The following is a 24,410-nucleotide window of genomic DNA, read 5'->3' as shown; positions in this document are numbered from 1 at the left end:
ATTATCCTCTTTGGAAGCTCCATTATTTAAAGCAGATGTCCTTTTCAGCTTCAAGACCACCTGCAAACCTCCATGCATTCATTTGTTTTCTGCATGCCAAACCATTTACTAATTTAGCAAACCGCTTTAAGTCAATATCCTAAACAAAGCATGCAGTATGCTCCATGACCAGCACAGTAGAAGCCACACAAACATTTTGCTTCATCACTTGCATCCCAGGAAAACACAGCTTGAATATGAAAAATGGCTTCCTGCATTTCAATTATGAAAATTACAGAGAGTAATTTTATGCTCAGCTGCTCTAGCCACACGTTTTTTATATTATATATATATATATATATATATATATATATATATATATATATATTATATATACACACACACTTGATTACCCAAGGGCATCTAGCATACTTTAATAAAGGCAAATATATGCAGCACGCCCGCTGTGATGTTATTTGTCCCATTCAATAATTTATTTATTAGTACAGAGTCAAAACAAAGAAAACGTGCCTATTTGGGTCAAAAATTCTACCTGCGTTTAAAAAGTAAGCAGCAGGTTGTTTGACGTGAGGTGGCTGTGCTAGATCATACCTGTAGTACTGATTTAACCTGGCTACAACCGACAGGAATACTTTTTGTCTGCACTAACTTTCCAGTTTGTTTTCTGAAAGCTTTTAATTTACATTCTGTTCAGCATCCTCTGTAGCCTTTCGTTTTAATGTGTGATTCTGAAGCTAAATAGAGATCGATCGTATTTTCTCCAAAGACACATTACAAGATATGCAAAACAATTGCCTCCATCTGCATGTACAGTTTCTTTGTAAAATATCTTGACACGATCATCAGCCGAAATATACTTTCCTTTTTTTGCTTTGTCATCCATTTCTGGTATTTTACCTCCAATGCTGAAAACTAGATTTTAGCAACCTAAATCAAAACAATGCAGCACTGACTTTGTCCCACCCCCTACTGTACAGGTCACAGAAAAGCCAGTACAGACGCTCTGATAGGCTGATTAAAACATTGTTGTCATTTGAACAGTAAACAAGAACGTTTTTTTTTTTCTTTTGTCTAAGTGCAATGCACACAGGACACCGAAGGAATACAAAAAAAAAAAACTACAGAAGGAAGATACATAGTTTGTGTCGCTTGCGTTGTGCAGTAGTACATTTAAAACGAGATTCCTTCTGTCTGTACCTGTCTGGTATGCATTGGCCCCTAAGAGAGGTGAATTTCGCGGTAACTCCTCAATTTCCCGATTTCCGCGAAATTGTGATTTAGGTAGACCCCTATTTATATTTATTTATATTTTATTTATATCTATCTATCTATCTATCTATATATATAGATAGATAGATAGATATAGATATAGATATAGATATATAATTTTTTTTTTTTTTAAAGATACTAATGGACATTATTATTTTTTTTTTTAGCTATGGAAAAAAGAATAACACATTGGTACTCTAATACTGCATTTCGAAACCCATTTTAAAACATGCACATTAGACATTTTTATCATCCCCAGGAAGTGAATGTTTAATTAAAAATTCTACATCTGAATGACACAAAAAGTATTATATATATATTATATAGACAGAGAAAATCATTCATCACCACAGAGGACAGAAACAAAAGTGTAACTGTAAAGAACATTGCCAGCCTGTTCTATATTCCATAGTCGCAAAGTTTCTCTCAATCATTATGTCACACATACATACACTGGTATCAGCTACTGTAGATTCAGTTAACAGAAAACTGACTTAGTTACAAGTAAACTTTGTGTGCAAGGGAAAAAGTCAAGGACCTGACAGTAAATAACAATATGTTCTGCAGACTGTACAGTTTGTATATATATATATTATATATATATATATATATACATACACACACACACACACACACACACACAGAGTCTATATAGAAATCACTACACAACATTTTCAGGAAGTTGGGTACTGTTTAAGCAAGGCATTTCAGAATGACGTGCTTGCCTTTTATCTGTCCCATGACATTGACTCGCTCTAAAGCAGCACAAAAGCATTTTTGTCCCAGATGGTTTTCCATAGAGCTCACTGTGCATGTGCATGTGTTGATTCAGTGTTTATATATATATATATAATCTCACATATCACACTGAGCTCTTTTTCATTGGCAATTTTTTGAAACTGTCACACGAATTCTGGTGAGTCGGTAAATAATAAGTGCAAGGTATTTTTGTCATTTCTAGCGAATACGTACATCTGATTTTTGTATCCGATATTTAAAATCTTGAGATGTATTTAGAAATACTAAAATAAACCTAATAATTTCAAATGACAAACATTTTGACAGATTTTTCTTTTAATATATCTAAATTCAGCATTATTGAGTGTTTTATAGTTATGGATGACCGAGGTGCAGACCAGTGAAGGACTGCACACTCACTTCACACACACTGGAGCAGGGCCATCAGTGGTAAAAGATTACAACACAAGCATGTCCTCAAAACATGTTGTATTTTAAACAATGCAAATTGCATGTCAAACGAGAGGGCGTGATGAATGGAAATAAATATTTTAAATTCTCTCTGGCACCAAGATGCATTTTAGTCCAGAAATGAGTACCCTTTTGCCAACACCCAAAAGACATTTTCCAGACACACTATAAACTGGATCTAGGGCATCTGCTTGTTATAACATGTGGGGGGTTAATTAATAAATACTATAAATCTGCGTCTGTCCTGTCACCCTGCACCTGGTCCATGTATGACTCTACTTCTTCCCACCTAGTTTGTGCCTATTGTTTTTTGTATGCTTAAATATTTTTTGTTTACTGAAGAGGTTAGGTGCTAATAATAAAAATAATAATAAAAAAAAAGAACTAACACTAAAACAGGAATACATTTTGTCATAATAAATATACACAAATTGACTAAATTCAAGAACTCAAGTTTGTATGTAGATTATCTGTGGCCTAGATAAAAATTAAAACATCACCCATATTATTATACCGTCTGTATAGATTCATTAAAAAAAGCAAAAGAAAAGACTATTTGAACTACATATATTTTCTTCAAAAGTACCCCCCCCCCCCCAAAATAAAAAAAAGAAAAATGGAGATCCATTTGACCAGCATCATTTAATACAGTCTTCTTTAGATGTGGATCGTGCACATCTCCAACTAAATCTGAAAAAAAATTCTGAAAGAGAAATTCTCTCATTTATATTTCCTCCAGATGTTTTAAAAAGGTTTTTAACTGAACAATGTGACCGACCCCTGAGTATTGTAAGCAGATGTGTGTTCACAATGGAAGACCAAAAGGTCTGCCACGAGCATCTTAGGTTTTGACATTATCTTGGACATGATGTCAAGAAAACAATAAATTGATTTGTTTTTCAGTACAAGTACAATTTTCCTGGATCGCTTTTTGCAGCCTCAAACACATGGGCAGCACAACTTTCTGACACAACTCCACACAAGCCTGGCCCATTTCTTGACAAGCACCATAAGACTCGTGGTCTTGGTTTTTGGCTGGGCAGGACTTTTACTTCAGCTATTGTTCTTCAAATTAAAAATGAAAGAAAGGAACATGTAAAAAGCCCCTACAAAGTACACCATCAAAACAAATCCAAATAATTAGCAACGCTTATTACATCATCCAGATGTGATGGACAGTTGCATGTGTTTCTGAACAGTCATAGGCCTCCCAGAAAATAATGTATTTATAAAATCCCCACATGCTTACGGAATACGTCTGTCGACCGTTCCAAATGGATGTCTAGTCTAGGAGATAAAAGACGTTACTTCTTTTAAATCTGTCCATAGGTGATATGCAAATCCTTGTTGAAACTCTTCAGATTCATCTTGTTAAGCTCTGAATATATGCAGCCAGCCCACCATATCTATTATAGAGTCCTCAAACCAGCCTCAGCTGATGAATGGCCCATGTTGACAGCAAGTAAAAGATACACTCCTTGCTAACAATAATATGGACACCCCTGACTAGCCTTTAAACTAACCCTGTTCTACTGTAGATTAGGTGCACAATATCTACTACAGTATCTGTGTACTGGTGAGTAATGGCCTTTCAGTGATGTGTCCAGCAGAGTCACGAGAAGCCACATTTAACGGGACAGAGGCATGTTCATGAATTTTGCTTTTAATATGCAGTCAAAGATGAGCAAGATGACCACTTCAAACATCATATGCCTCAATGAGAACCTCTAGTTTGTTTTCCTGTTTTTTTTCCTGAAAAAACAGTGTTGTGAAGAGACACAACTGTTTCACTATACAAAAAAGAAGAAGAAAAACACAAAAAAAATCATTCACATTTAAGTCGTCAAAGCACCCTAAATCATTTTCTGCCTGCAAATGACAAGAGGACTACAGATTTCCACTTGGAATTCAAACCTGTCACTCTAATTGTAATAGTATCTCTAACTTAACACTGTATAGGTTTAGTTTGAAAGTTACAAAAATACAACATAATAGAAAAGTGCAACTTGTTAGTGTTTACTCAAGTCATTTGGGTATTTCCAGTTGAAAATTGATTATGAAGCTGATTGAGCAAACAATGGTATATCTGATGAAACATAATGATGCGACTTAAGTGGGACACTAAATTCATGTATACCGTATCTTCTACTGAAATTATAGACAATCAGATTTCATTAGATTTGACTGGTTAATGAATAATCAGAAATAGTTGTTATTTGTAAAAATTGCAGTCGCACAATTTATTAGAAAAACTACAGTACGTGACATGTTTATATGGCACTACTGCAGTACTTCTGATTAAGTTTTCATGCAGTAAATTCATAGTCAATATTAATCAGCTGTACATGCTATGGAATACTTTTAATTCTTTATGACAATCATTTAAATGTGGTTCTTTAAATGCAACCTTCTGCAGAGATCTGACACACAAGAGGGCTATTCATATTCCAAGCAACACTTTCTCTTGATAACAATGACAAAGAATGTACGGCTGCCAGGATTTACTAATTTCAAATTTGCCAATTTTGCTGCTGATTGAGTGGAAAAAATAACCCCTTTGGACTTCCCAGTTCAGGTTAATTACATTTTACAGTGAGGAAGCAAACTTAAAACCTGAAGCTTGATTTTTACGACCTCAACCTTTCAGCAGTTTGAAGGTTCTCACCAATTATATTCTGATTTTCAAACAGAAAATTTGTGTGATTAATAATTCTGCCTAGAATTCAAGTATTATAATATCCGATGAGCAGCAATTTTCTTTAAATACAAAATATTTTGTGAAAGCATCCCCATATTAATGCTCTGTGAATTAGAATAAGTTTAACATGTAAAACAAGGATATTTATTATTATTATTATTATTATTATTATTATTATTATTTATTTATTTCTTACCAGACACCCTTATCCAGGGCGACTTACAATTGTTATAAGATATCACATTATTTTTACATACAATTACTCATTTATACAGTTGGGTTTTTACTGGAGCAATCTAGGTAAAGTACCTTGCTCAAGGGTACAGCAGCAGTGTCCCCCCACCTGGGATTGAACCAACGACCCTCTGGTCAAGAGTCCAGAGCCCTAACCACTACTCCACACTGCTGCAACACAATGGAACCACTTCACTGCTATACTGAAGTATCGGTCCATCAAGAAAAACTAGAGACTCAGGTGCTATATTGACAAGTGTCAAAAGAAACAAAAAAGAGAAAACAGAGAACCGAGTTTTGCAACCCCCGATACCTGGGCTCCCACCAGGAATTTTTCAGAGTGTGGTGGTGGGAGGAGCGGGGGCAGGACAAGTCATGCACAAGCTTACGCTTTGTAGAAGTAGTTGTCAGCATATATAATATTCTATATCTATGGTTGTCAGTAGCAATGCATGGACGCCATTCCATAGTGTTATCGTTTCTGTCTGACTGAGAAACCTGTTTTTACCATTCAAAACATTAAGAATGACCTATGATTATGTGGCTATAATTAGTGCTATTTTTATAGCAAATATAGGTTTTCTAAACTTTTTTTTTTTTTTTTTTTTTTTAATTCACAACTTTTCTTTTTTCCCCAATCGTAGCATACTTACACTTGATCACACGTGTGTTTGCATGAATAAGAAAACATGTTTTTTTTCCTAAAGACCTTGAAATACAGATTAAATATCTCAAAACTGTTTGGAATACACATTACTGTTCTTCCTCTGAATGATTTATTTATTTATAGATTGTTATGCTACGTTCCCGGTAGCCGCTCGCCACAAGCGAAACGTTTTCCCTTGTGGCTCAACTATATTTCCTGAAGTTTGCCACGGTGGCGAAGGCTTTGAAAAATGTACTTGTGTAAGACTGCCAGCACATTCAACGTGTGCTGGTAGATGAATCAATACAGACTGTTCTGTTTAGTTTTAGTTTAGTTTGATTTCATTTTGCCCAATGAAAGCTCTTTAGCTTGATCACGTAACATGCATGCCACAAACGTTGTGTTTGGCGGGAGGACAGAGGCTGTAATTAGAAACACAGTCAGCGGACAGTGCTGCTTGTAAAACAAAGAAACAAACAAACAAAAACAAAAATGTTATAAAACAAATTGTACAAAGTACAAGAATCATGTTCCCAAAGATGTAGCCCAAGGATTACCATTCACCTATGTACACACAACTAAAATATGACACTAGTCACAGGGAGGTGAAGCAGTCATGGTTTCAAACATACCCTCTGGTCCCGAAAGAACATTTTCACACGGCAAGCCAGAAACACATGGTTTCAAGATCCCAGCTAAGGTTCTTTTTTTATCCCACCCCCACCCCCACCCCCACTGGCTGTACAATCCTACAAATATTATTAATAACATTAGTTCAATCTTGTGTAACTAGAGCTTTTTCCCGTGTGGCTAAAAAATGTTGTTACTTTAGCCACAGTGGCTAACTAAATGAAAGTCGTAGTTATGGTGTAATAATAAAGATCTGCAACGGTGTTGGTTGTTACAGAGCTGTGTATCAGGGGCACACCCAGGATCTAGTCTCATCCGTCAACAGGGGGGAATGTGCTAATAAAGTTCAGTGAAGTTCAATCTCGTCTCCGTGTCACATACATTACACGCACCTAACTAAAGAACATGCTTTCACAACCAACCCACTGAAGAGTATTTTAAGCAAATCAACTTCTCACATAAAGAAATAATCAACCATGTTTCACAGGATTACTATTATTTTTTGTCCGTTACGCAAACTGAAAACACAGCGTAACGGCCTGATTACAGCGTCATTTTTCCAGGTAGCAACATAACGGGCCGTTACGCTCAACAGCACTGTGAGAACCCTGGATGCCCTTCTTTTACTTCCAAACCCCTGTGTATATAATATGCTAGATTGTTTTCCAACATATGCGTTTGTAGCAATCCTGAAAGGTTAGATTTTAAGAATCTAAAAAACAGCTTTTTTTTTTTGGTTTGGAAGCCTAAGACAAAGTCCAAAGAGTTTGATGGGGGTCATTTGAGTACAAACATTCTAGATTCAATTAGCTTACACAGTTTCTCTATTAGGTACAGAACATGAGAGTGATCTAAATGAGGTGACCCAAAAGTTGCCGTTAAGATGGTGAACGCTAGGGGGTCCCTGAGTGGCTCAACCAGTTAAAGTGCTGCCGCTGGGAGCGCAGGATGAGTCGCACAGCCTTGACGGCACCAGTTCGAATCCAGGCATGTGCAAAGAGGTTGAACTATGCTGGGGACTCCGAAGGGGGCGTCACATTGGCTCTGATGCTCCCCTGGTGGGGAATGGGAAACCGGCAGGGATTGCTTCTCCTCATTGCATAACAGCGAACCCTACTGGCCAGACACCGAGCAAATTCAGAGTGGATAAAAAGCAGGGCTGATCTCTGTTCTCTGGGATCGGTAGCCCGTCCACCTCTGCTCTGGACTGCGCGGCGTATAAGCGTTTCTTCACAAAATACAGGTTTGTTGTCCAGGGTAGTGTGGACAATCCTGTCCTTGGCCGCAGAACAGAGTTGAGTTTGCATCTCCCTTCTACTGCGAGTCGCTCTGCCGAGAACCGCCCCCCGGCTGGTCAGGAACCCACAGCCATTCAGTCCTCGGCTGCCATGCCGTCAACACACTCAGCCGATTAGCAAGGCTCACACAGAGCATCTGTTTTTTTTTTTTTGTTGTTTTTTCTTTTTTACAAAAACCAATGAAATACAGCTAAAGATCTTGCTCTAAAATAAAAAGGCACACACAGCTACTCGCCCCTTGCCCCTGCTACTATGCTGTTTCTGCCTGCGTTCAGAGCAATAAAAAAGGCTTTCATTACTTTTTGAAAAACAAACGGATATCCGAACAAATATTTCAATTATGAAGGAATATTCGAACATGAAAGTCCTGTGTTCGTCCCAGCACTTATTTCAAAAATACAAAATAGCACAGCAAGGTTCAAAACATCTTAAAAAATCCTAAAATAAAAATCACTGACAAGACACACACAACTTTAGAAAAATGAAGTATCAAAATAATCATAGTAGAAAATACAAATTAAGAAAAAAAATATAATAATTTAAACCACATCTGTCAATATTGTATAATTACAGGGAACAGTCAAACTCATTCTGAAATTACATGCTCAATAAGAAAATATCACAATCTCACTCAATGCTTTTCAATAAATGCAACACGTCATTCAGTTGTTAAATGATTTGAAGGAACTTTTGAAAAGTATTACCATATAACACTTCAAATCAATACCCTTGCAGAGGGTCTCATATCTGAGAACTAAAATACTATATTAATAACAGGCCTGTTAACATTTACCATAGATCTAGGACAACAAATGAGAAAATAATGATTACAGGAGGAAGGGTGACTGTGGTAATTTTAATCAACCTCTGTACTAGCATTCTACACAATTTATACAGTTTGTGATTTCCATGTCCTACCGCTAAGTAATCACTTGAAAATTACTCCCTCCAGTCTTAATGGGCTCTTAGTTCTGACAGATGATTTCAGTGGTACCAGGGGTCTAAAAATTAAAAATAGCCATTAAACCGTGGCATGACAACAATCAGTTTCAATTCATCACTGACAAAGTGACAGTATCGTTTCAGTCAAATAGGAACAGAAAGTGCTCCATCCACCCACTGTACTCAAACTAACACCACATGTAATTATTCAGCTGGGTTCAACTCCCAGTGACAACCTGCCTCTAAAAATGTACACAACTTCTCACTTACAATATATCTAAATTCATACTTGTTTTTAAAGCATGTGAAATAGTAATTAAACCTGTTACTGAATAAAAAAAAACAGTGACAGCATGTTGGAGGTAATGCAAGTTTTGTTTTAAGATTGCGTTGTAAAAGACCACCACAGGGTCAATTTTTAATTCTATAACAACCTAGCTTGTGTTTTCTCCAGGAGTTATGCATTCACCCCATAATAAAAATACTTCTGAGTCTGAAATAAAGCAGATCTACAAGTCTACAAGGGTGGTGGTGTTAATAATCAGTCACTGTTTAGTTATATGCCATTAGAACACATTCATTGTGTTAATAACAATTTAAAAATATATAATAATAATAATAATAATAATAATAATAATAATAATAATAATAATAATAATAATAATAATAATAAATAATTCCTTAAGCTAAAGTTTCATCATTTAAATGTCTAACTTGCATTGAAACTAAATAGATTTGCCACCTTAAGGGGCAATTATGAACTGACTGAATAACCTTGAGGCTACAGAAGAAAAGATTCACTCTCCAAAGCAGATTCTGGTGTGTCTGGTTAGGGTTAATACCTTTAGAAAGCAAGAGTAGTAACATGACTTGACCTTAATGTTTCAGAATGTCCCCAAGATAAAAATTCAAGTGCTCAAGACATCTCAGTGAATAACATGCTCATCAAATACCTAAACCTTACCACAAGTACCTCTGTACTGCATGTTATTATATATTGCAATTAGCCAACACATTGTGAACTCTATAATTAAAATAGCTTGATATTGCAAAGCTATTATGAAGACAGAACTGATAGGCAATTAAATCACTGTTTATGCCACTTAACTGAATTCCAAGAACTAACCCACGTAACAAATCACCGCTCATAACAAAATTCTTGAACTGTGTTGAGCAAGTTACCAGAAATAATCTATTTGAATTAAAATATGTATTGCACTGTTTTCTTATAAATATATTATGAAGCTCAGCCTCTTAAGATACTGCAGTACCTAACTTTAAAAGGTTAAAAAAATCCAATTGGTATTAATCATAATTCTGTTTTGAGTCTGGAGTGAGGATGAAAGAAACTCAATCTGAGAAACTATTTTTGGGGATGTGAAACTAGGGGAAAAAGGAAGTACGTAAAACGACTGAAAATAAAAATGTTGGCTAAATGCAGGAAATGAAAACCCAACAGAAACCTGCTACATATTCTAAATCGTGAATAGAAACACTGCATAGCCACAAATACGCCTAAGTGTTTTATTTCACAATGCTGTGAAAATTAGCACAGTTCTGTGTTAGTTCATATGCCATTGTCAGAGTCTTGGATCATATTTTCACATGCCACTGGAAGGCAAAACCCATGTCTCATCATTGAAACTATTTCAGATCTTAAAGAATCTCAATTATATCGTTTGTAAAGGTCACCTATTTTTAAAACCCTTCAACACCTGTATTCATTGTCACCAAGAATAGCACTGGAAAAGCGGATTGAGCTATCCCTCCAGACATTCCAACTGTGGTCTGAAAGGAACCAGAGGCGAAGTAGTGCAGAGAACACAGCACTTCCACATGTGCTGGGATAGCGGTCCCTAGATTGACGCTGGGGTGTAGCTCATCCCTCAATTCAGCTTTTAGGTCTAGGATGACCTGCGGAGTGAGACGATAACGCATCCTCGAGCATCTCCTCCTCAACAACAGCCAAGTGTCGCTGCATCAGGAAGTGTACCACAGCAGCCAATGACAGGCTTAACAGAGCTGCTTGTGTCCACCGTTGCTCTGCTTGGGGTCAGCAAAACATTACGTAAAAGTAAGAAACATTTCACAGCCATGCTTTATGGAGATATTTGTTACAATTTCTGAGGAGAGAAGATTAAAATAATTTTCATAATTGCATATACGAGTAAAGAAATAATTATTTAAAGTAATGGAAATATTAAACAAAACAAAGGCAAGCTTTGTTTTGTTAAGCTTCCACACCCTTAAATATTCACTTTATATGTAAAATCATGATCCAAACAGTGGAAAAAACTGAAACTAAATATTCATATCACTAACTTGGAGAAGAAATGGCTTTGTTTTAATATACTAGAGATCATTTATAATAAGAGATAACAGACTATACAAAATATCCATCAATATGTAAGTAGAGGGTTCAGTAGAGGGTAAATTATAATTAGGGATTCTGTTTTTCGGGTTTTAATAATTGTATTTTTCGGTGCTTACTTTTAGCTATTTTCGAGTTTTATGTAAATCGTTTTTTTCGGGGCTTTCGTTTTTGATATACTGTATGAAATGTGTTTTCGGTTACTTTCCAAAATGTTTGAGCGTTTTTTGTGTGTGTGTGTGTGTGTGTGTGTCAGAATATGTGTAGTAACTCGACAGTACTTGCACACTTAAATTGTACCTTCTTTCCTTTGCTGTCTTCCACAACGAGCTGTGTATCAGGGCACATTCTTCTGGGGTTTTTGTGTGTATGCATTTTTGTACATTTCATCACAATTCTGTTTTAAATCCTCCGTATCTTAACTGTAATACAGCTTGAAATCACGCTAACAAGCCTCCATCCTGTAATCTTGTTTTAAATGTCGCAAGCGGAGTCTCCAATAGAAATGTAGGACTGTGATGTCCTTCAGTAGTTGGGGCGGGTTTAAAGTATTCAGAACTAATCAAATGACAAGTCAGGAAGGTGGGACGTTTCCCAGCAGCACAGGGAAATGTATTTATTATTTTTGTAGTAGTTTTTTTTTTTTTTTTTACGGTGTTTATTGGATATCCACCGATTTTTTTTTTTTTTTTTGTATCGGGGTGTTTTATCGGGTTTTATCGGTTAAAACCGAAAATCAGAAGCCCTAATTATAATTTCACATGGGCTGGGCACAGCCTTCCTGTCAAAATGAAACTGAATGACAGAAGATGTCTAAATATATTTTACAGTTTGAATTAAACCATGTATGAACATGGGGGAAAAATACACAAAATATTCATGGTGGGTCAATAAAACTTTAATTCAGGTCACAATCTGATTTTCAAGTGTAAATGTAAATAATACTAAAGTTGTGAAAGATCAAAGCCTTTCAGTCAAATTGTGCATAATTTATACGCTCTGATCTCCGAGGACACTTTTGATTGCCTGGTTTAAGAACACCAGTATATATTAAAAAGATAAAGCCAAACTAGTAAAAGAAAAAAAAAAGTCTAACTGCTTGTCTAATTTTAAGAATCCCAACCCTGCAGTGACTGCTTGTTCCTTAACCCCGACACGCCAGAACACTCACACCGATGACGTGATCGCTCTCTCTCTCTCTCTCATGGAAATAATAAGCAGTGGGGCAGTCAAATCAGTCTTTGAGCCTTGTCATTGAGTAAGGCTAGGCATGGAACAAAACAAATTGTATCTCTAAATGCCAGTTTTGATGATACACTTCAAAAGCGCATACAACAACAACAACAACAACATTTTATTAATATAGCACCTTTCACAGCAAGTATCCCAAGGCACTTTACAAGATTTAAGAAAAGGTACAGTTAGGTGGAGTTAAAAAAACAGTTTAAAAAGTACAGTTAGGTATAGTTAAAAGCCAATTTAAAATAGTAAGTCTTTAAAGAAGTTTTTAAAAAAACTCCAGAGAACTTTTAATATAATTTGGCAAGGAGTTTCAAAGTCTGGGTGCATAAACAGAAAAAGACTGTCACCCTGAGTGCGCAGCCTGGAGTTGGAGACAACCAACAGACAAGCCTCAGAGGAAGGCTGCGAGTAGGGACATAGGGAGTAAGCAGGTCAGCAATATATGAAGGAGCAGTGCCAGTTACAGCTTTATAGGTTAGCATTGCAATTTTAAAATCAATCCTAAAGTTAACAGGCAACTAATGGAGTTGACATAGTACAGGTGAAATATGATCACGAGATTTTGATCTTGTTAGGATACAAGCAGCGGCATTCTGGACATATTGGAGCCTTCTAGGAGTATTATTAGGAAGGCCACAGAACACAGCGTTGCAGTAATCCAATCTCGAGCTGATGAGTGCATGAACTAACCTTTCTGCACCTACTTATGATAAAAAAGGACGTAAACTGGCAATATTTCGGAGGTGAAAAAAGGCTGTCCTAACAGCACTGCAAACGTGAGGTTCAAAGGTTAAGGAGGAATCCATAATAACACCTAAGTTCCTAATACTAGCACTGACTTTAATATCAGAACCTTCTAATGACAGTGAGGAGAACTCTGCACAAATGATTCACAGATCCCAGTAGCAATTTCAGATTTGTCAGAATTTAACTGAAGGAAATTATCATGCATCCATCTGTTTATATCAGCAGTACAGTCCGACAGAAGATAAACTGCTGTGTCAAAATGCGTTTTAAAAAGAAAGATAAACCTGGGTGTCATCGGCATAAAAATGAGAATTTACACCAAAACGTTTGAAAACCTGACCTAAAGGCAGCATATCAATATTAAATAGTAGAGGGCCCGACACAGAGCCCTGTGGGACGCCAGAAATAATTCATTCAAAATCAGATGTGAAAATACCAAGAGAAACTGAATGACATCTATTGGACAAATATGATCTAAACCAATCGAGAGCAATGTCTGAAATTCCAACTGCCTCCTCTAACAAAAGGTTACCTCTACTTAGAAAATATTGTGGTCAACACAGGAAACACGTCTACCTTCCATTTTGAAGTGGAAGATGACAAGATCGAGAGCAGGCTTGTACTTGACAGTACGTACACCACACTACATGATTGTATGTATTTATTTATTTATTTGTTTGTTGTTTACAGTGGTGGCCATATTTATTGCATCACCCCATTATCTTTATGATTACGTCTTTGTGATCACCATATAGTTCGTCTCTTTTTTTTGTTATTGTTGGTTTGCTTTTCGTGGTTATATTGAATTTTATAACAAATATATAAATATGATTTTGTCTTCATAATGCAAAATTATTGACAGTCAGGAAATAGAGTACATTATGTTTATATGCCAAAAATGAAATGAATTTATTTGTTTGCTTTACAGTGGTGGCCTCATTTATTGCAGTAGCCCAATATAGTTAGGTTTACTGCTTTGTTGACATTTATAGATTGTTTCTCTATATTTTTCTATAGACTTTTAATTTTTTTTATTTGCTATTCGTGGTTATATTGAATTATATAACGTATATAAACAAATATGATATATTTCTTCATAATGCAAAATTATTGAATACAAAAAAATGCATTTTTTACTTGTATTTATTAATATATTTTAGGTTAAAAGTCTTTACATACAATTTGGCAATGCACTTTTATATTTTCTCTTAGTCTGGACTACTTCCATAACATAGTTGACAGTGCTAAAATTAAGGCCGTTTTCAGGTATTTTGTCATACAGACCATGGCTCGGACAAAATCTTGTAGCTCCTCAACAGTAGAAGATATTTTTATTTGAAATCCTCAAAATTTCGCAACTATAAAGTCCTAATATTTGTTCTATATCTAACTTAGAAAGGGGTCGAAATGTTTAAACTGTCATTTATTATTATAAATGTTGTTATGATTTTTTTGGGGGTGTGGCTTACATAAAAAAAAATAATGTAAATACATTCCACAACAAAATACATTATATCATTGGAAACAGCTACTGAAGGCCTTTCTGTGTTTATATTTGGTTTTAATTTCTAACCTGAGGTTGCCAAACTGCAAGCGCTGAAACACAAAGTGGTCATATTCATGCCTGTATATGGTCATTCTATTTAGGCAGGAAAGGGTTAAGTAACAAGATCTCGATTGACGGCCAACGCGGAGGTTCCAGTAGCTCAACCTGACCCATCTTTACCACGCCCCTCCCAAGTAATACAAGTTCAACCTTGCTCTTCAGTGCAAGTACTGATGTTTATATTGTGTGCTCTTTGTTTTGTATTGCTTCTTAAGTTTCTAAACTGAAGTAGGAATCAAAAGGACATTGTACCACCTGTCATTTCAGTGAGAACATCTTACTGTAGTGAGTCTGATGCTGCTGGTATAAATGACACCTGACTGAAGGCAATATCTTGCAAAATGCTTTAAATGTGTTATCCTTGGCAGGAGATAAAGGTTACTTACCTTTATTACTAGCAAATAAAGTGACTATACCTTTAAGGCATTTAAGAATAAATAAATTAATAAGTAGTAAAATAATAATAATAATAATAATAATAATAATAATAATAATAATAATAATAACTTGCCCACCCTAGTTTTGTATTATACAGTATATTTAGAAAAGGTTTTGAACTTACCTACCCTGTTTTTTTCCCACCACGTTAACATAGCACAATATTTATTTTGTTTGGCCTTATGATTGAGCCACTTTGTTGAGTTGCATTAGAGTAATGATTTTGACACTAGTATTGTATTGCCTATGGGTCTCTCTCTCTCTGCCCCTATTTTTACTTAACAACCATTCCCGATGGACACCATTATATTTTTTTCAAAACTTACTTGTAATGAGGTCACCATTTGTGGAATTCCCCTCATTCATCTGTTCTTGTTTGCTCCTGTAAGCCAGCGAGAGCACCTCTTTTTGGTCTGATGGTTTGCTTGAATTGTCATGTACATCTAAAACAAGACAGAAAAAAAACACTATTATAGTGCATGAGAAGGTTGGGCAAGGGAATTAGATCAACTGTTTTTTTTTTTTTGTTTTGTTTTGTTTTTAGATATTTAGAATGCCTCTGCCCTAAATTGCACCATGGTTATAACTGAAAAAGTAGGCTATTTTTCAGCTCTTGTGATCTTCACTCCTTCACGTTTAATTACTGGATGAAATACATTAAAACACATTGCTCTACACAGAATGGTTATATTGCATTATTAGCTATTAATACTAATATGGACAACGGAGTAGGACTTTCATTTGTAAAATATACATCCAATACCAGTATGTACTTTATTAGCAACTTAAGTATTTTTTTCTTATAAATTTATAACCTCTTAAATGCTTATGGACCTGAACTGGATGGCATGATGTTTATACTGAAGACACTATTTCTTCCAAACCCATTTCTTCAAAACACGAAATCAGTGTTTCATCCAGAAAATATTTGGAGAAGACACAGAGTTGCACAGAACAATGTGGGAGTTTCCGATGTCAGATGTGTTTTTCTTTTTTTTTAGTATAGGCTTGCCAAACAATTACATATTTTTTTTTAGGTCTGGAACCTCATGCAATAGGAGTTGCCTTTCATATACCAGTATATTGTAATATACAGGTTTTATTTAAATAGAGACTAGCCACATGAACAAATATAAAGCATCTCGAGGGGTACAATTATAGAAAAGATCACACATGAGTAACTGTAAAAATAACCAGTGGCTGGCTGTGGTAGTAAATATGAAATACTAGTAAGTATATTTAAAATCTTCTCAAATATAGCAGGACATTAAATATTGTGGACATATAATGGCTTGTTTTTTATTGAGCAATACCCACAGTATGGAACAGATGTATACCAAATGTGAAGACAACATCAAAGCTAGTATCAAATGCCATCTGATATTCACAAGATGTTTGCTCACTTTCATTTTTTTCTGGATTTACTTTATTTCATAATTTATTATTATCTACTAGGAGCTCTTTGTACATTTTAAAAGTTGCAATTTCTCTGATGAGACTTTTGAAATATAATGCATGATCCCAGCTGTTTTCATCACTCACATGTAAAAAGTATTAATTATTGAAATTGACACATTCAATTGATTACAAGTGAACTTAGAATATTATCAAGCAAGCCAGACTGAATTTACATGTTCAGGGTGGTGACCCTAGTAACATAATTGATGCTTTACTAAAAAGGCAAGCATAGGTTACAGCTTTAGAGTTAAAACTTCAAATAATAATGTTCTTATGCAAGGTAGAGCACTGTGGAGTAAAATGCTTTGATAATAACCCCCCCCCCCACCCACCACCATAACATATTTTGACAACCTAAAATAAGTGCAGTAATCAAGGGATTATAAACAAGTGATTAGGGGAGTTCCATAACAGAAGCTGAATCTCAAAACAATAATTGTGTGAATATAGTAATTGTTACGGGTGTGTATAATAGTATTTAAAACAAGATTCTCGATCCGACTTTTTACATATCCGCCATTACTCTGGTCCCACCACAGGTCGGATACGCGACGGACTACTGTACATATATTTACAAATACAATAGTAACATATGAAAAACACAATGTGCAGTTTATTTCTTTAGTATGTGATACAAACATTTGACAATTGATTGTAATGTCACTAGCCTCTCCTTTTTTTGTTATCTCTGAGGATGGTTTAATGTTATTATTTGTTAAATATTATTAATAAGAGAAGTGCCTTTGTACTAAAATACTTTTCAATAGCAGGATTTAATGGAAGGATGAGGTTGCTGCTGAGATTTCAGTGGTTTATCAGTCTGGAGGTGTGTATATCTCTACTATTTGTAACTTATATTTATAAAGAAATGTACAGTATAAAGAGATTAACCTATATTGAGATTATTCAGAAAAATGTCGTGAAAGTCCTAAGAATGTAATTTTAGGGGTCACCAAGGGGCTCATCCAGCTAAAGCGCTGGCCAGACACGGAGCACATTCAGAGTGTATAAAAAGCAGGGCTGCTCTCTGTTCTCTGGGATGGTCACTACATTTTAAACAAAAACAAATCAAATTATTATTATTATTATTATTATTATTATTATTACTAATATGTACTTTTGACAATGGTGGGGAATCACTGAAGTAGCTCTGTGCCCTCAGTTTGTTGGTATTCTTTCTTTTTTTATATTCTGTCTCAGTATGATGATGACTCTTCAGATTTATTCCTTGAATTGAACACATTTTGACCCATGGAACAACGTTATTTGTACCTAAGTGGCACTGGTATACCCTTTCCAGCCGCTTGGAAGGCACATTTCCAAAATCTAGAAAAGTATAGTACGATAACATCAAAATCCTAGAAAAAGAACCTTCCATTCTGGGTGCCAAAAATCGTAACTACAGCCAACAACAGAATCCACAAAAGCAAAATTCGAACCTGCTATTCAGTATTGCAAACTATGCACGCACCCTGTAAACACAACTTTATTCTGAGACTGAGCACATGTTCCATGGATACAACAGGCATAGTGCACATTAGCATTACTATAACTGGGATTCAAAATCAGGGGTTCAACCTGAAACCATCAGCACCAGCAACAATGTGTTATGTCGAGTGTAAAATGAGAACCAAAACTGAGTTTTTTCCCCTCGTTTTACAACGCCATTTCCATATTTATTTTATTTGAATTGTTTAAAGTTAAATTTCAGTTTTCGTTTGCTTGTTCAGCTGCAAAAAAGCCACAAGTAAACATGTTATTACTTTATGAAAAAGTGTCTATACCCACTGTGAAGAAATGGCAATGGCAAGGAACGAAAAAAAGTCAAAAAAGCAGTTTCAACTTTATGTACTATTTATTTCGGGAATAAACAAAACGGCTTATTACTTTTAAAAGAAACGAAAATCAGAACTAATATTTAAAATTAGGAGCGAATATCCTAACATTAAAATCCCATGTTAATCCCAGCACTATTTATTAGTGATGGGCATCAACATCGATATTTTGATACATATTTAATACTTTTAGAGGTGTGGCGAGTTAGCATAGCAGGGCATCTGAAGATTAAATTACTTCCGGATTGACTAGAAAATTAACAACCTCTACGTCTAGGCACAGTGAAGTAGCCTATATAAATATTTCGGTTTTGACGTGGCTGATAATGGAATAGTAAAATATAATAAAAAAACCTTGTGTTTTCGGAGGGGAGGGGGGGAGGGGGGTTCCCCCATGTATATTGTGAAGCAATAAAGCACCACCAAGTTAAAGTTATTGCTTTTCATATGCAAGTATCTGTTGACGTCTATATATGTATGTTTGATATCACAATTGTGTTATTATATTTCTGAGTTTTGCAAGACTTCAGTATATACAATTTTCATATCGTTGCCCATAACTGTCTTACTTGCCAAGTATGCATTTGTAACACACTACCAAAACCAACAGTATAAATACTCACAAGTGCCTTTGAAAGTCACAGCTGCATCCTATTTACTTCCCCATAATTACCAATATATTAAACAATGTATATATATATATATATATAAACAGCAGCCCTTATCTGTGATAAAAAAAAAAAAAAAAAGTTGTTTTACTCCCAACGCTAACCAACTGTTCAAGAAACAGCAACAGCATATTAACATGAAAAGGTGACGGCAATGTTTCGCAACACTTTTTACAAAAAAACAGTGAATGGTTCTTTCCCTAATAAGTGTATGCAAGACCCTGAAAATAAAGACAAGTACTCAAATGGTTAAACTTACGCCTTCGCATTTGTTTACAAAGTTTGAAACTGCCTTTTGGCGACCAGGAATGTGATACTTTAGGAGCAAAGGAACACAATAAATGTTGTCTTTGATTGAATCTGGTTGTCAAATCGGCTACATTTTCGTTTAGAGAAGTAAGGATATACATTATTTAATATATTTGTCCCAGTCTTAACAAAACGTTTTTGTTTTTTTGTCTTTTTCGTTGATCTTAAAATTGTTTTGTATTTTGGAACGGTATGCTACACGATCATTTCTAGTAACATTTCAAATAAATTCCGTTACACAAAACAGCGCGTAATAAAAAGGCAGTGATTTATGACATTAATCATGTTTAAAAAAAATGTACACAGTTCTAATGCATTCAATAATATGCTACTTGGAAGTGATAGGGGTGTTAAAGAAGTTAATATAGTTTCAGAAATTATATATATACATAAAGATGTGTTGCTTGACTCACCCCGAGTGCCTGGGAGCAGATGTTTTTTTTCCTCTTGTGAAGGTTCCGTCTCTGGCCCGGCAGGCCGAAGAGGATGAAACAGTTCTCTCTCCTGGGACATCGGCCAGTTTTCTTCTTGAGAAAAAACGTAAACCTCTCAAGAAAATCACCCCCCAACTCTAAAACAAAATACAAAGCAACGCACGCATGAAGGGCTGGTCACAAAGTATCATGCTTTGTGACCAGCCCTTAACATGTACAATAACTCTCTTTTTACACGTATCAATAAACTTTGATGCTGAGCATTTTGCATTAAACAGAACAGTCAAAAGTTTATTAAATAGATAAATAAATAAATAAATAAATAAATAAATAAATATTCATTAGAAAACATATACATGTAATTTAAAAGGTAGCTATTACACAGGTCCCTTGTTAAATTTGGTACTTATAAGTAACTTATTAAAACAGATCCATACCTTTCAAACATGTCAACTCCTAAAAGTTCAACCTTGTCTTTTCCCCATTTATTTCCTTCTTCAGTTACCGCACCAATACAATTGAATTTGTTGCTATCCTTTTTTCTGTTCCTTGCTTTCCCAGACTCTGAAAAGTAAATCTGATCGTGTTAGATTGGTAATATCACTCACGTTTGTTCTTTTACTCACAGGAGTTTGGGTCTTTTTTCTTTTCTCTCCGAAACATTTTTTCATCATTTCCGGATTCCAAAAACATCCAGCTCTGGATGAAAGCCACAGGACAGAGTGGTGGCTGCCGGGTCCTTCAGCCGAAAGTTTAAAGATACAGGGTCTGGCTACCCAGCATGTTCAGTACCCAGAATAAACAATATATATATAGTTTGTTTGTTTGTTTGTTTTTCTTTAAATACGTTTCTCATTGTATTTGCAGTGCCTCTGTGTTGTATCCCCTTTGGGCACAATGTTATGACAAGTTATCTGATGATTATGTAGAAACCTTGTGTTAAATGATCAACTTAATATTTGCCTTGGATTCAAGTATAGTACACGCGTTTGTTTTACTTCTCGCTGGCTGAAGGCCAAATCTTTTTGAAAGATACTGCTGATGAAAAATACCAGTAAACTACCTTCAATATGGGAAATGCTGCTTTGTTACATAACAGCAAAACTGTCTGCAAACCTAGTTTTTAAGATGTTTTATAAGCAACAATAACAATCATGTTAAAGTCCCAAGGAAGTTCCCAATGTTATAACTTCATGCAGCATAAATGAAATTTGAAATAACCAATTGCATAACTACTTATTTAAAAAAAAATACAGTGCTCCTTTGACTTACACTGCTAAAAGTGTATTGACAAAAGCGTGGTGGAATCAAGATTTTATGGAAATAAAGTTCCGCTTCTGCTTGTTGTAACAGGGTGCAGGCTTAATCACTGTACAGGCTTGTTTTCACCCAGGAGCGCCCCCAGAAACCTTTCACATGGTACACAAAACTGAACCACACCGACATCCCATCTCATGCCGATAACGACTCTGCATCAACATGCGGTAGTGTTTCAGCCTCTCAGAGTGCGGCATTTTTGTTCTTTCCTGAGTTTTCACAGCACCAACTATAATCGAATTGCATCACCGTTTCCCTTATAAAAGCAGGGCACTGCCTTCGAAACAGAACGTCTTATGCGCATTTGAAATTCGGCAAAAGTAATGCGCATAAGCAACCTAAAATTGGGTTTCCATTCAAATCAATTTCTAACGGACAAACTGGCCGACGTGATGACTTTGTGGGCGTAGCTAAAATTATTTGCATCGAAAACTGAAATACGCTAGTTTCCACGCTTTTCCCTGCATTTTACTTTACAAATGTATGCAATTTTACTTATACGATGACGTGTCACATCTAGCGAATAACCCCAGTTTACAGCAGTCTACTGTCCATCACTTCCCACCAGTTTATTATTTACAAAAAATAATTATTCTGAAGTATTCTCGGGTGAAAATCTAACCAGAATATTTGACCGGTGTACTTGAATACTATACTTTTTGTATTGTAAAATTCAGTACGTTAGGCTACATAGAGCTTGATTTGTTTTACCCCATAAGAATCTTAATTAACTGATATTTTGGTTATAGCCTGATATAAAGGTAGCCTACTATTTACAGTAGGCTAATTACAGGAGCATTTTCACATTTCAATTTATGAGAAATGTTAAACGTTTTAATAAGAACACACTTTTCATGTTATGTTTTTATTTCTTTTCCCCCTCTTATTTTTTTCTCTATTAATAAACAGGGAACACGAAGTTAAGCATCTGACAGATTTTTATATACAGTCGTATATAGAGCAATTGTTTCAGTTTGTGTAAAATCAAGAGAGAACATTACGAAGGGGGTTTCAAACTGTGTTTAATGTATGATAATGTTCGATGTCACCATACTTCTAAATTGTGTGGATTGCAAAAGAAAAAGGGGGAAAGGCAGAATGCTATACATGGTAAATGTACTGATTTTTCTTTGTAATTAATTAAATTTATTACTGAATTTTATTTATATATTTACAATAAAATATTCATTAAAAGGTATGAGTTTATCAGAGTCATTTTTATATTAATAAAATTCATGCCATAAAAGCAAGGAATTTATTTGTACAGGAAAGATTGGTGTTCACGACGTGTGACGTATAGATATTAAAATAGGCTACATTATTCTGTTCAAACGGGAGAATTAAAGCCATTGCGTTGCCGTTTCCCGTCAAGGGCACTAGTGACATGCAATTCATGAATAAGCTCTAAAAAACACAGTTTCTGCAGTCTCCCAGTTGCACCTGTTACTGTTAGTCGCCATTTTTTCCTCCCAGTAAGGAATTTCCTTAGGAGCTGCAGTGCACTTTGAGGGATTCGCTTATTTTATGCAAATAAAATTAATTAATTCGGAATTTATGAAAATATCGACTTTCCTAAAACCCTAAGATCTATTGTTTTACAAGTTTGAATAAATGTACACGTTTTTGCGAATTATACCCATTTCCATTGATCTTCTCGTATATTTTTTTTAATCTGTAAACTTTTAGCGAATAAATCCACTTCAATGGAAACATAGCGACAGATTTTTTCCCAGTTGATATTCTGGGTCATCAGAAGAAAGATTTTCGGTCTTTTTCGAGGTTTCAGCCAAACTTATCTGCTTCCGTTTGCTCATCACTACCACTAAATAAACTATACAATCCTATAAACTTATTATTTTATTATTTATTTCTTAACAGACACCCTTACCCAGGGTGACTTACAATTGTTACAAGATATCACATTATTTTTACATACAATTACCCATTTATACAGTTGGGTTTTTACTGGAGCAATCTAGGTAAAGTACCTTGCTCAAGGGTACAGCAGCAGTGTCCTCCACCTAGGATTGAACCCACAACCCTCCGGTCAAGAGTCCAGAACCCTAACCACTACCAACCACTACTCCACAATGTCTGTTTCGCTTCAACCGATGGCACAAGATTATACAAGTCCACAGTTACGAAGCTGGAATTTTGCAAACCAGTGGTACGCAGAGTGCCTAACGTGCGAACCGCTGCGAGAGCCAATGTCTCCACCAACTGTGGTCAGAACCCGTAATGCCAGTTCATCATGCACTGCCTGTTCTACATGCAGTTAGCTACTGGAGACTTTAAGGATAAACTTTATTTCTTGGCTCAGTGCCAATGTTTTTAAATCAATCTTCCAGGCAAAAATGACTCAATCCATACACAAAACAAAAATTCCCATCCTCACATGTGAAAACATGCAGCTATATCACTGCTCTGTTACAGGGAGATATTGCTGGTCAGAATAGTGTACTGCATTTCTGATTGCTACCCACAACACCACACCCCCGACCCCAAGTTGCTGCAATGTTTCAATTTACTTCCCTCTCCCTATAGATGGAGCAGTTATTATTATTATTTTATATTTGCTGTTTTTGCAAGCAGCCGATAGAAGGTAAGTCAGGAGAGGGCTGCAGCCCATGGTGGTTTCTTAAATGAGAAACCAGAGATCAAAGTGCAATTCCAGCAAATAATGACATTCTTAATTACCACTCAACACTGCCTCTGCATGGAACATCCCTCATATCTTTTACTTCACAATACAGTTGGGGATTACCTTTTTTGTGTTTAAAATACTTTTTTTACAATTGATTTTTTCCCTACATGCTCAACACCGATAAATAAAGAAAGTTGCACAGGTTTAGTTTCAAAATAACCCTTTTTTTTGCAACAGTTGATTCCATTAAGAATTTGACAGTGTTGTTTTTTGTTTTTAGTTAAACTGCTACAAACTATTCAATTTTTCAAAATTTCCAAAATTAAAAAGTAATAATGAACAGCGTGTAAAATCAAGTTATGCATCCCACATCACATCTGTATTAACCTATTTTATTTTAGCTTATCAACTACCC

At 35.5% G+C, this 24,410-nt stretch overlaps 1 protein-coding gene across 3 annotated transcripts in view; it reads right to left on the bottom strand.

The window, feature by feature from the left end:
* LOC117419532 (myoD family inhibitor domain-containing protein-like) overlaps positions 1 to 20,767 on the bottom strand; it is a 30,254-nt gene extending 9,487 nt beyond the window's left edge. Inside the window, exons 1-3 of one of the 3 annotated variants that reach the window (XM_034032342.3) lie at positions 20,643 to 20,767; positions 20,014 to 20,171; positions 15,657 to 15,773 (exon numbers count right to left, since the gene is read on the bottom strand). In XM_034032342.3, coding sequence (XP_033888233.2) covers positions 15,657 to 15,773; positions 20,014 to 20,113 — 217 coding nt within the window. In that variant the 5' untranslated portion in view covers positions 20,114 to 20,171; positions 20,643 to 20,767. Of the gene's footprint in view, positions 1 to 15,656; positions 15,774 to 20,013; positions 20,172 to 20,471 lie in introns of all 3 variants that reach the window. The other 2 variants (XM_034032341.3, XM_034032343.3) reach the window with 2 other exon arrangements.
* Between the last annotated feature and the right edge of the window lie 3,643 nt (positions 20,768 to 24,410).

This window comes from Acipenser ruthenus, chromosome 14 (assembly GCF_902713425.1).
Source record: "Acipenser ruthenus chromosome 14, fAciRut3.2 maternal haplotype, whole genome shotgun sequence".
Lineage (NCBI taxonomy): Eukaryota > Metazoa > Chordata > Actinopteri > Acipenseriformes > Acipenseridae > Acipenser > Acipenser ruthenus.
This window is presented reverse-complemented; position numbering and strand designations above follow the sequence as displayed.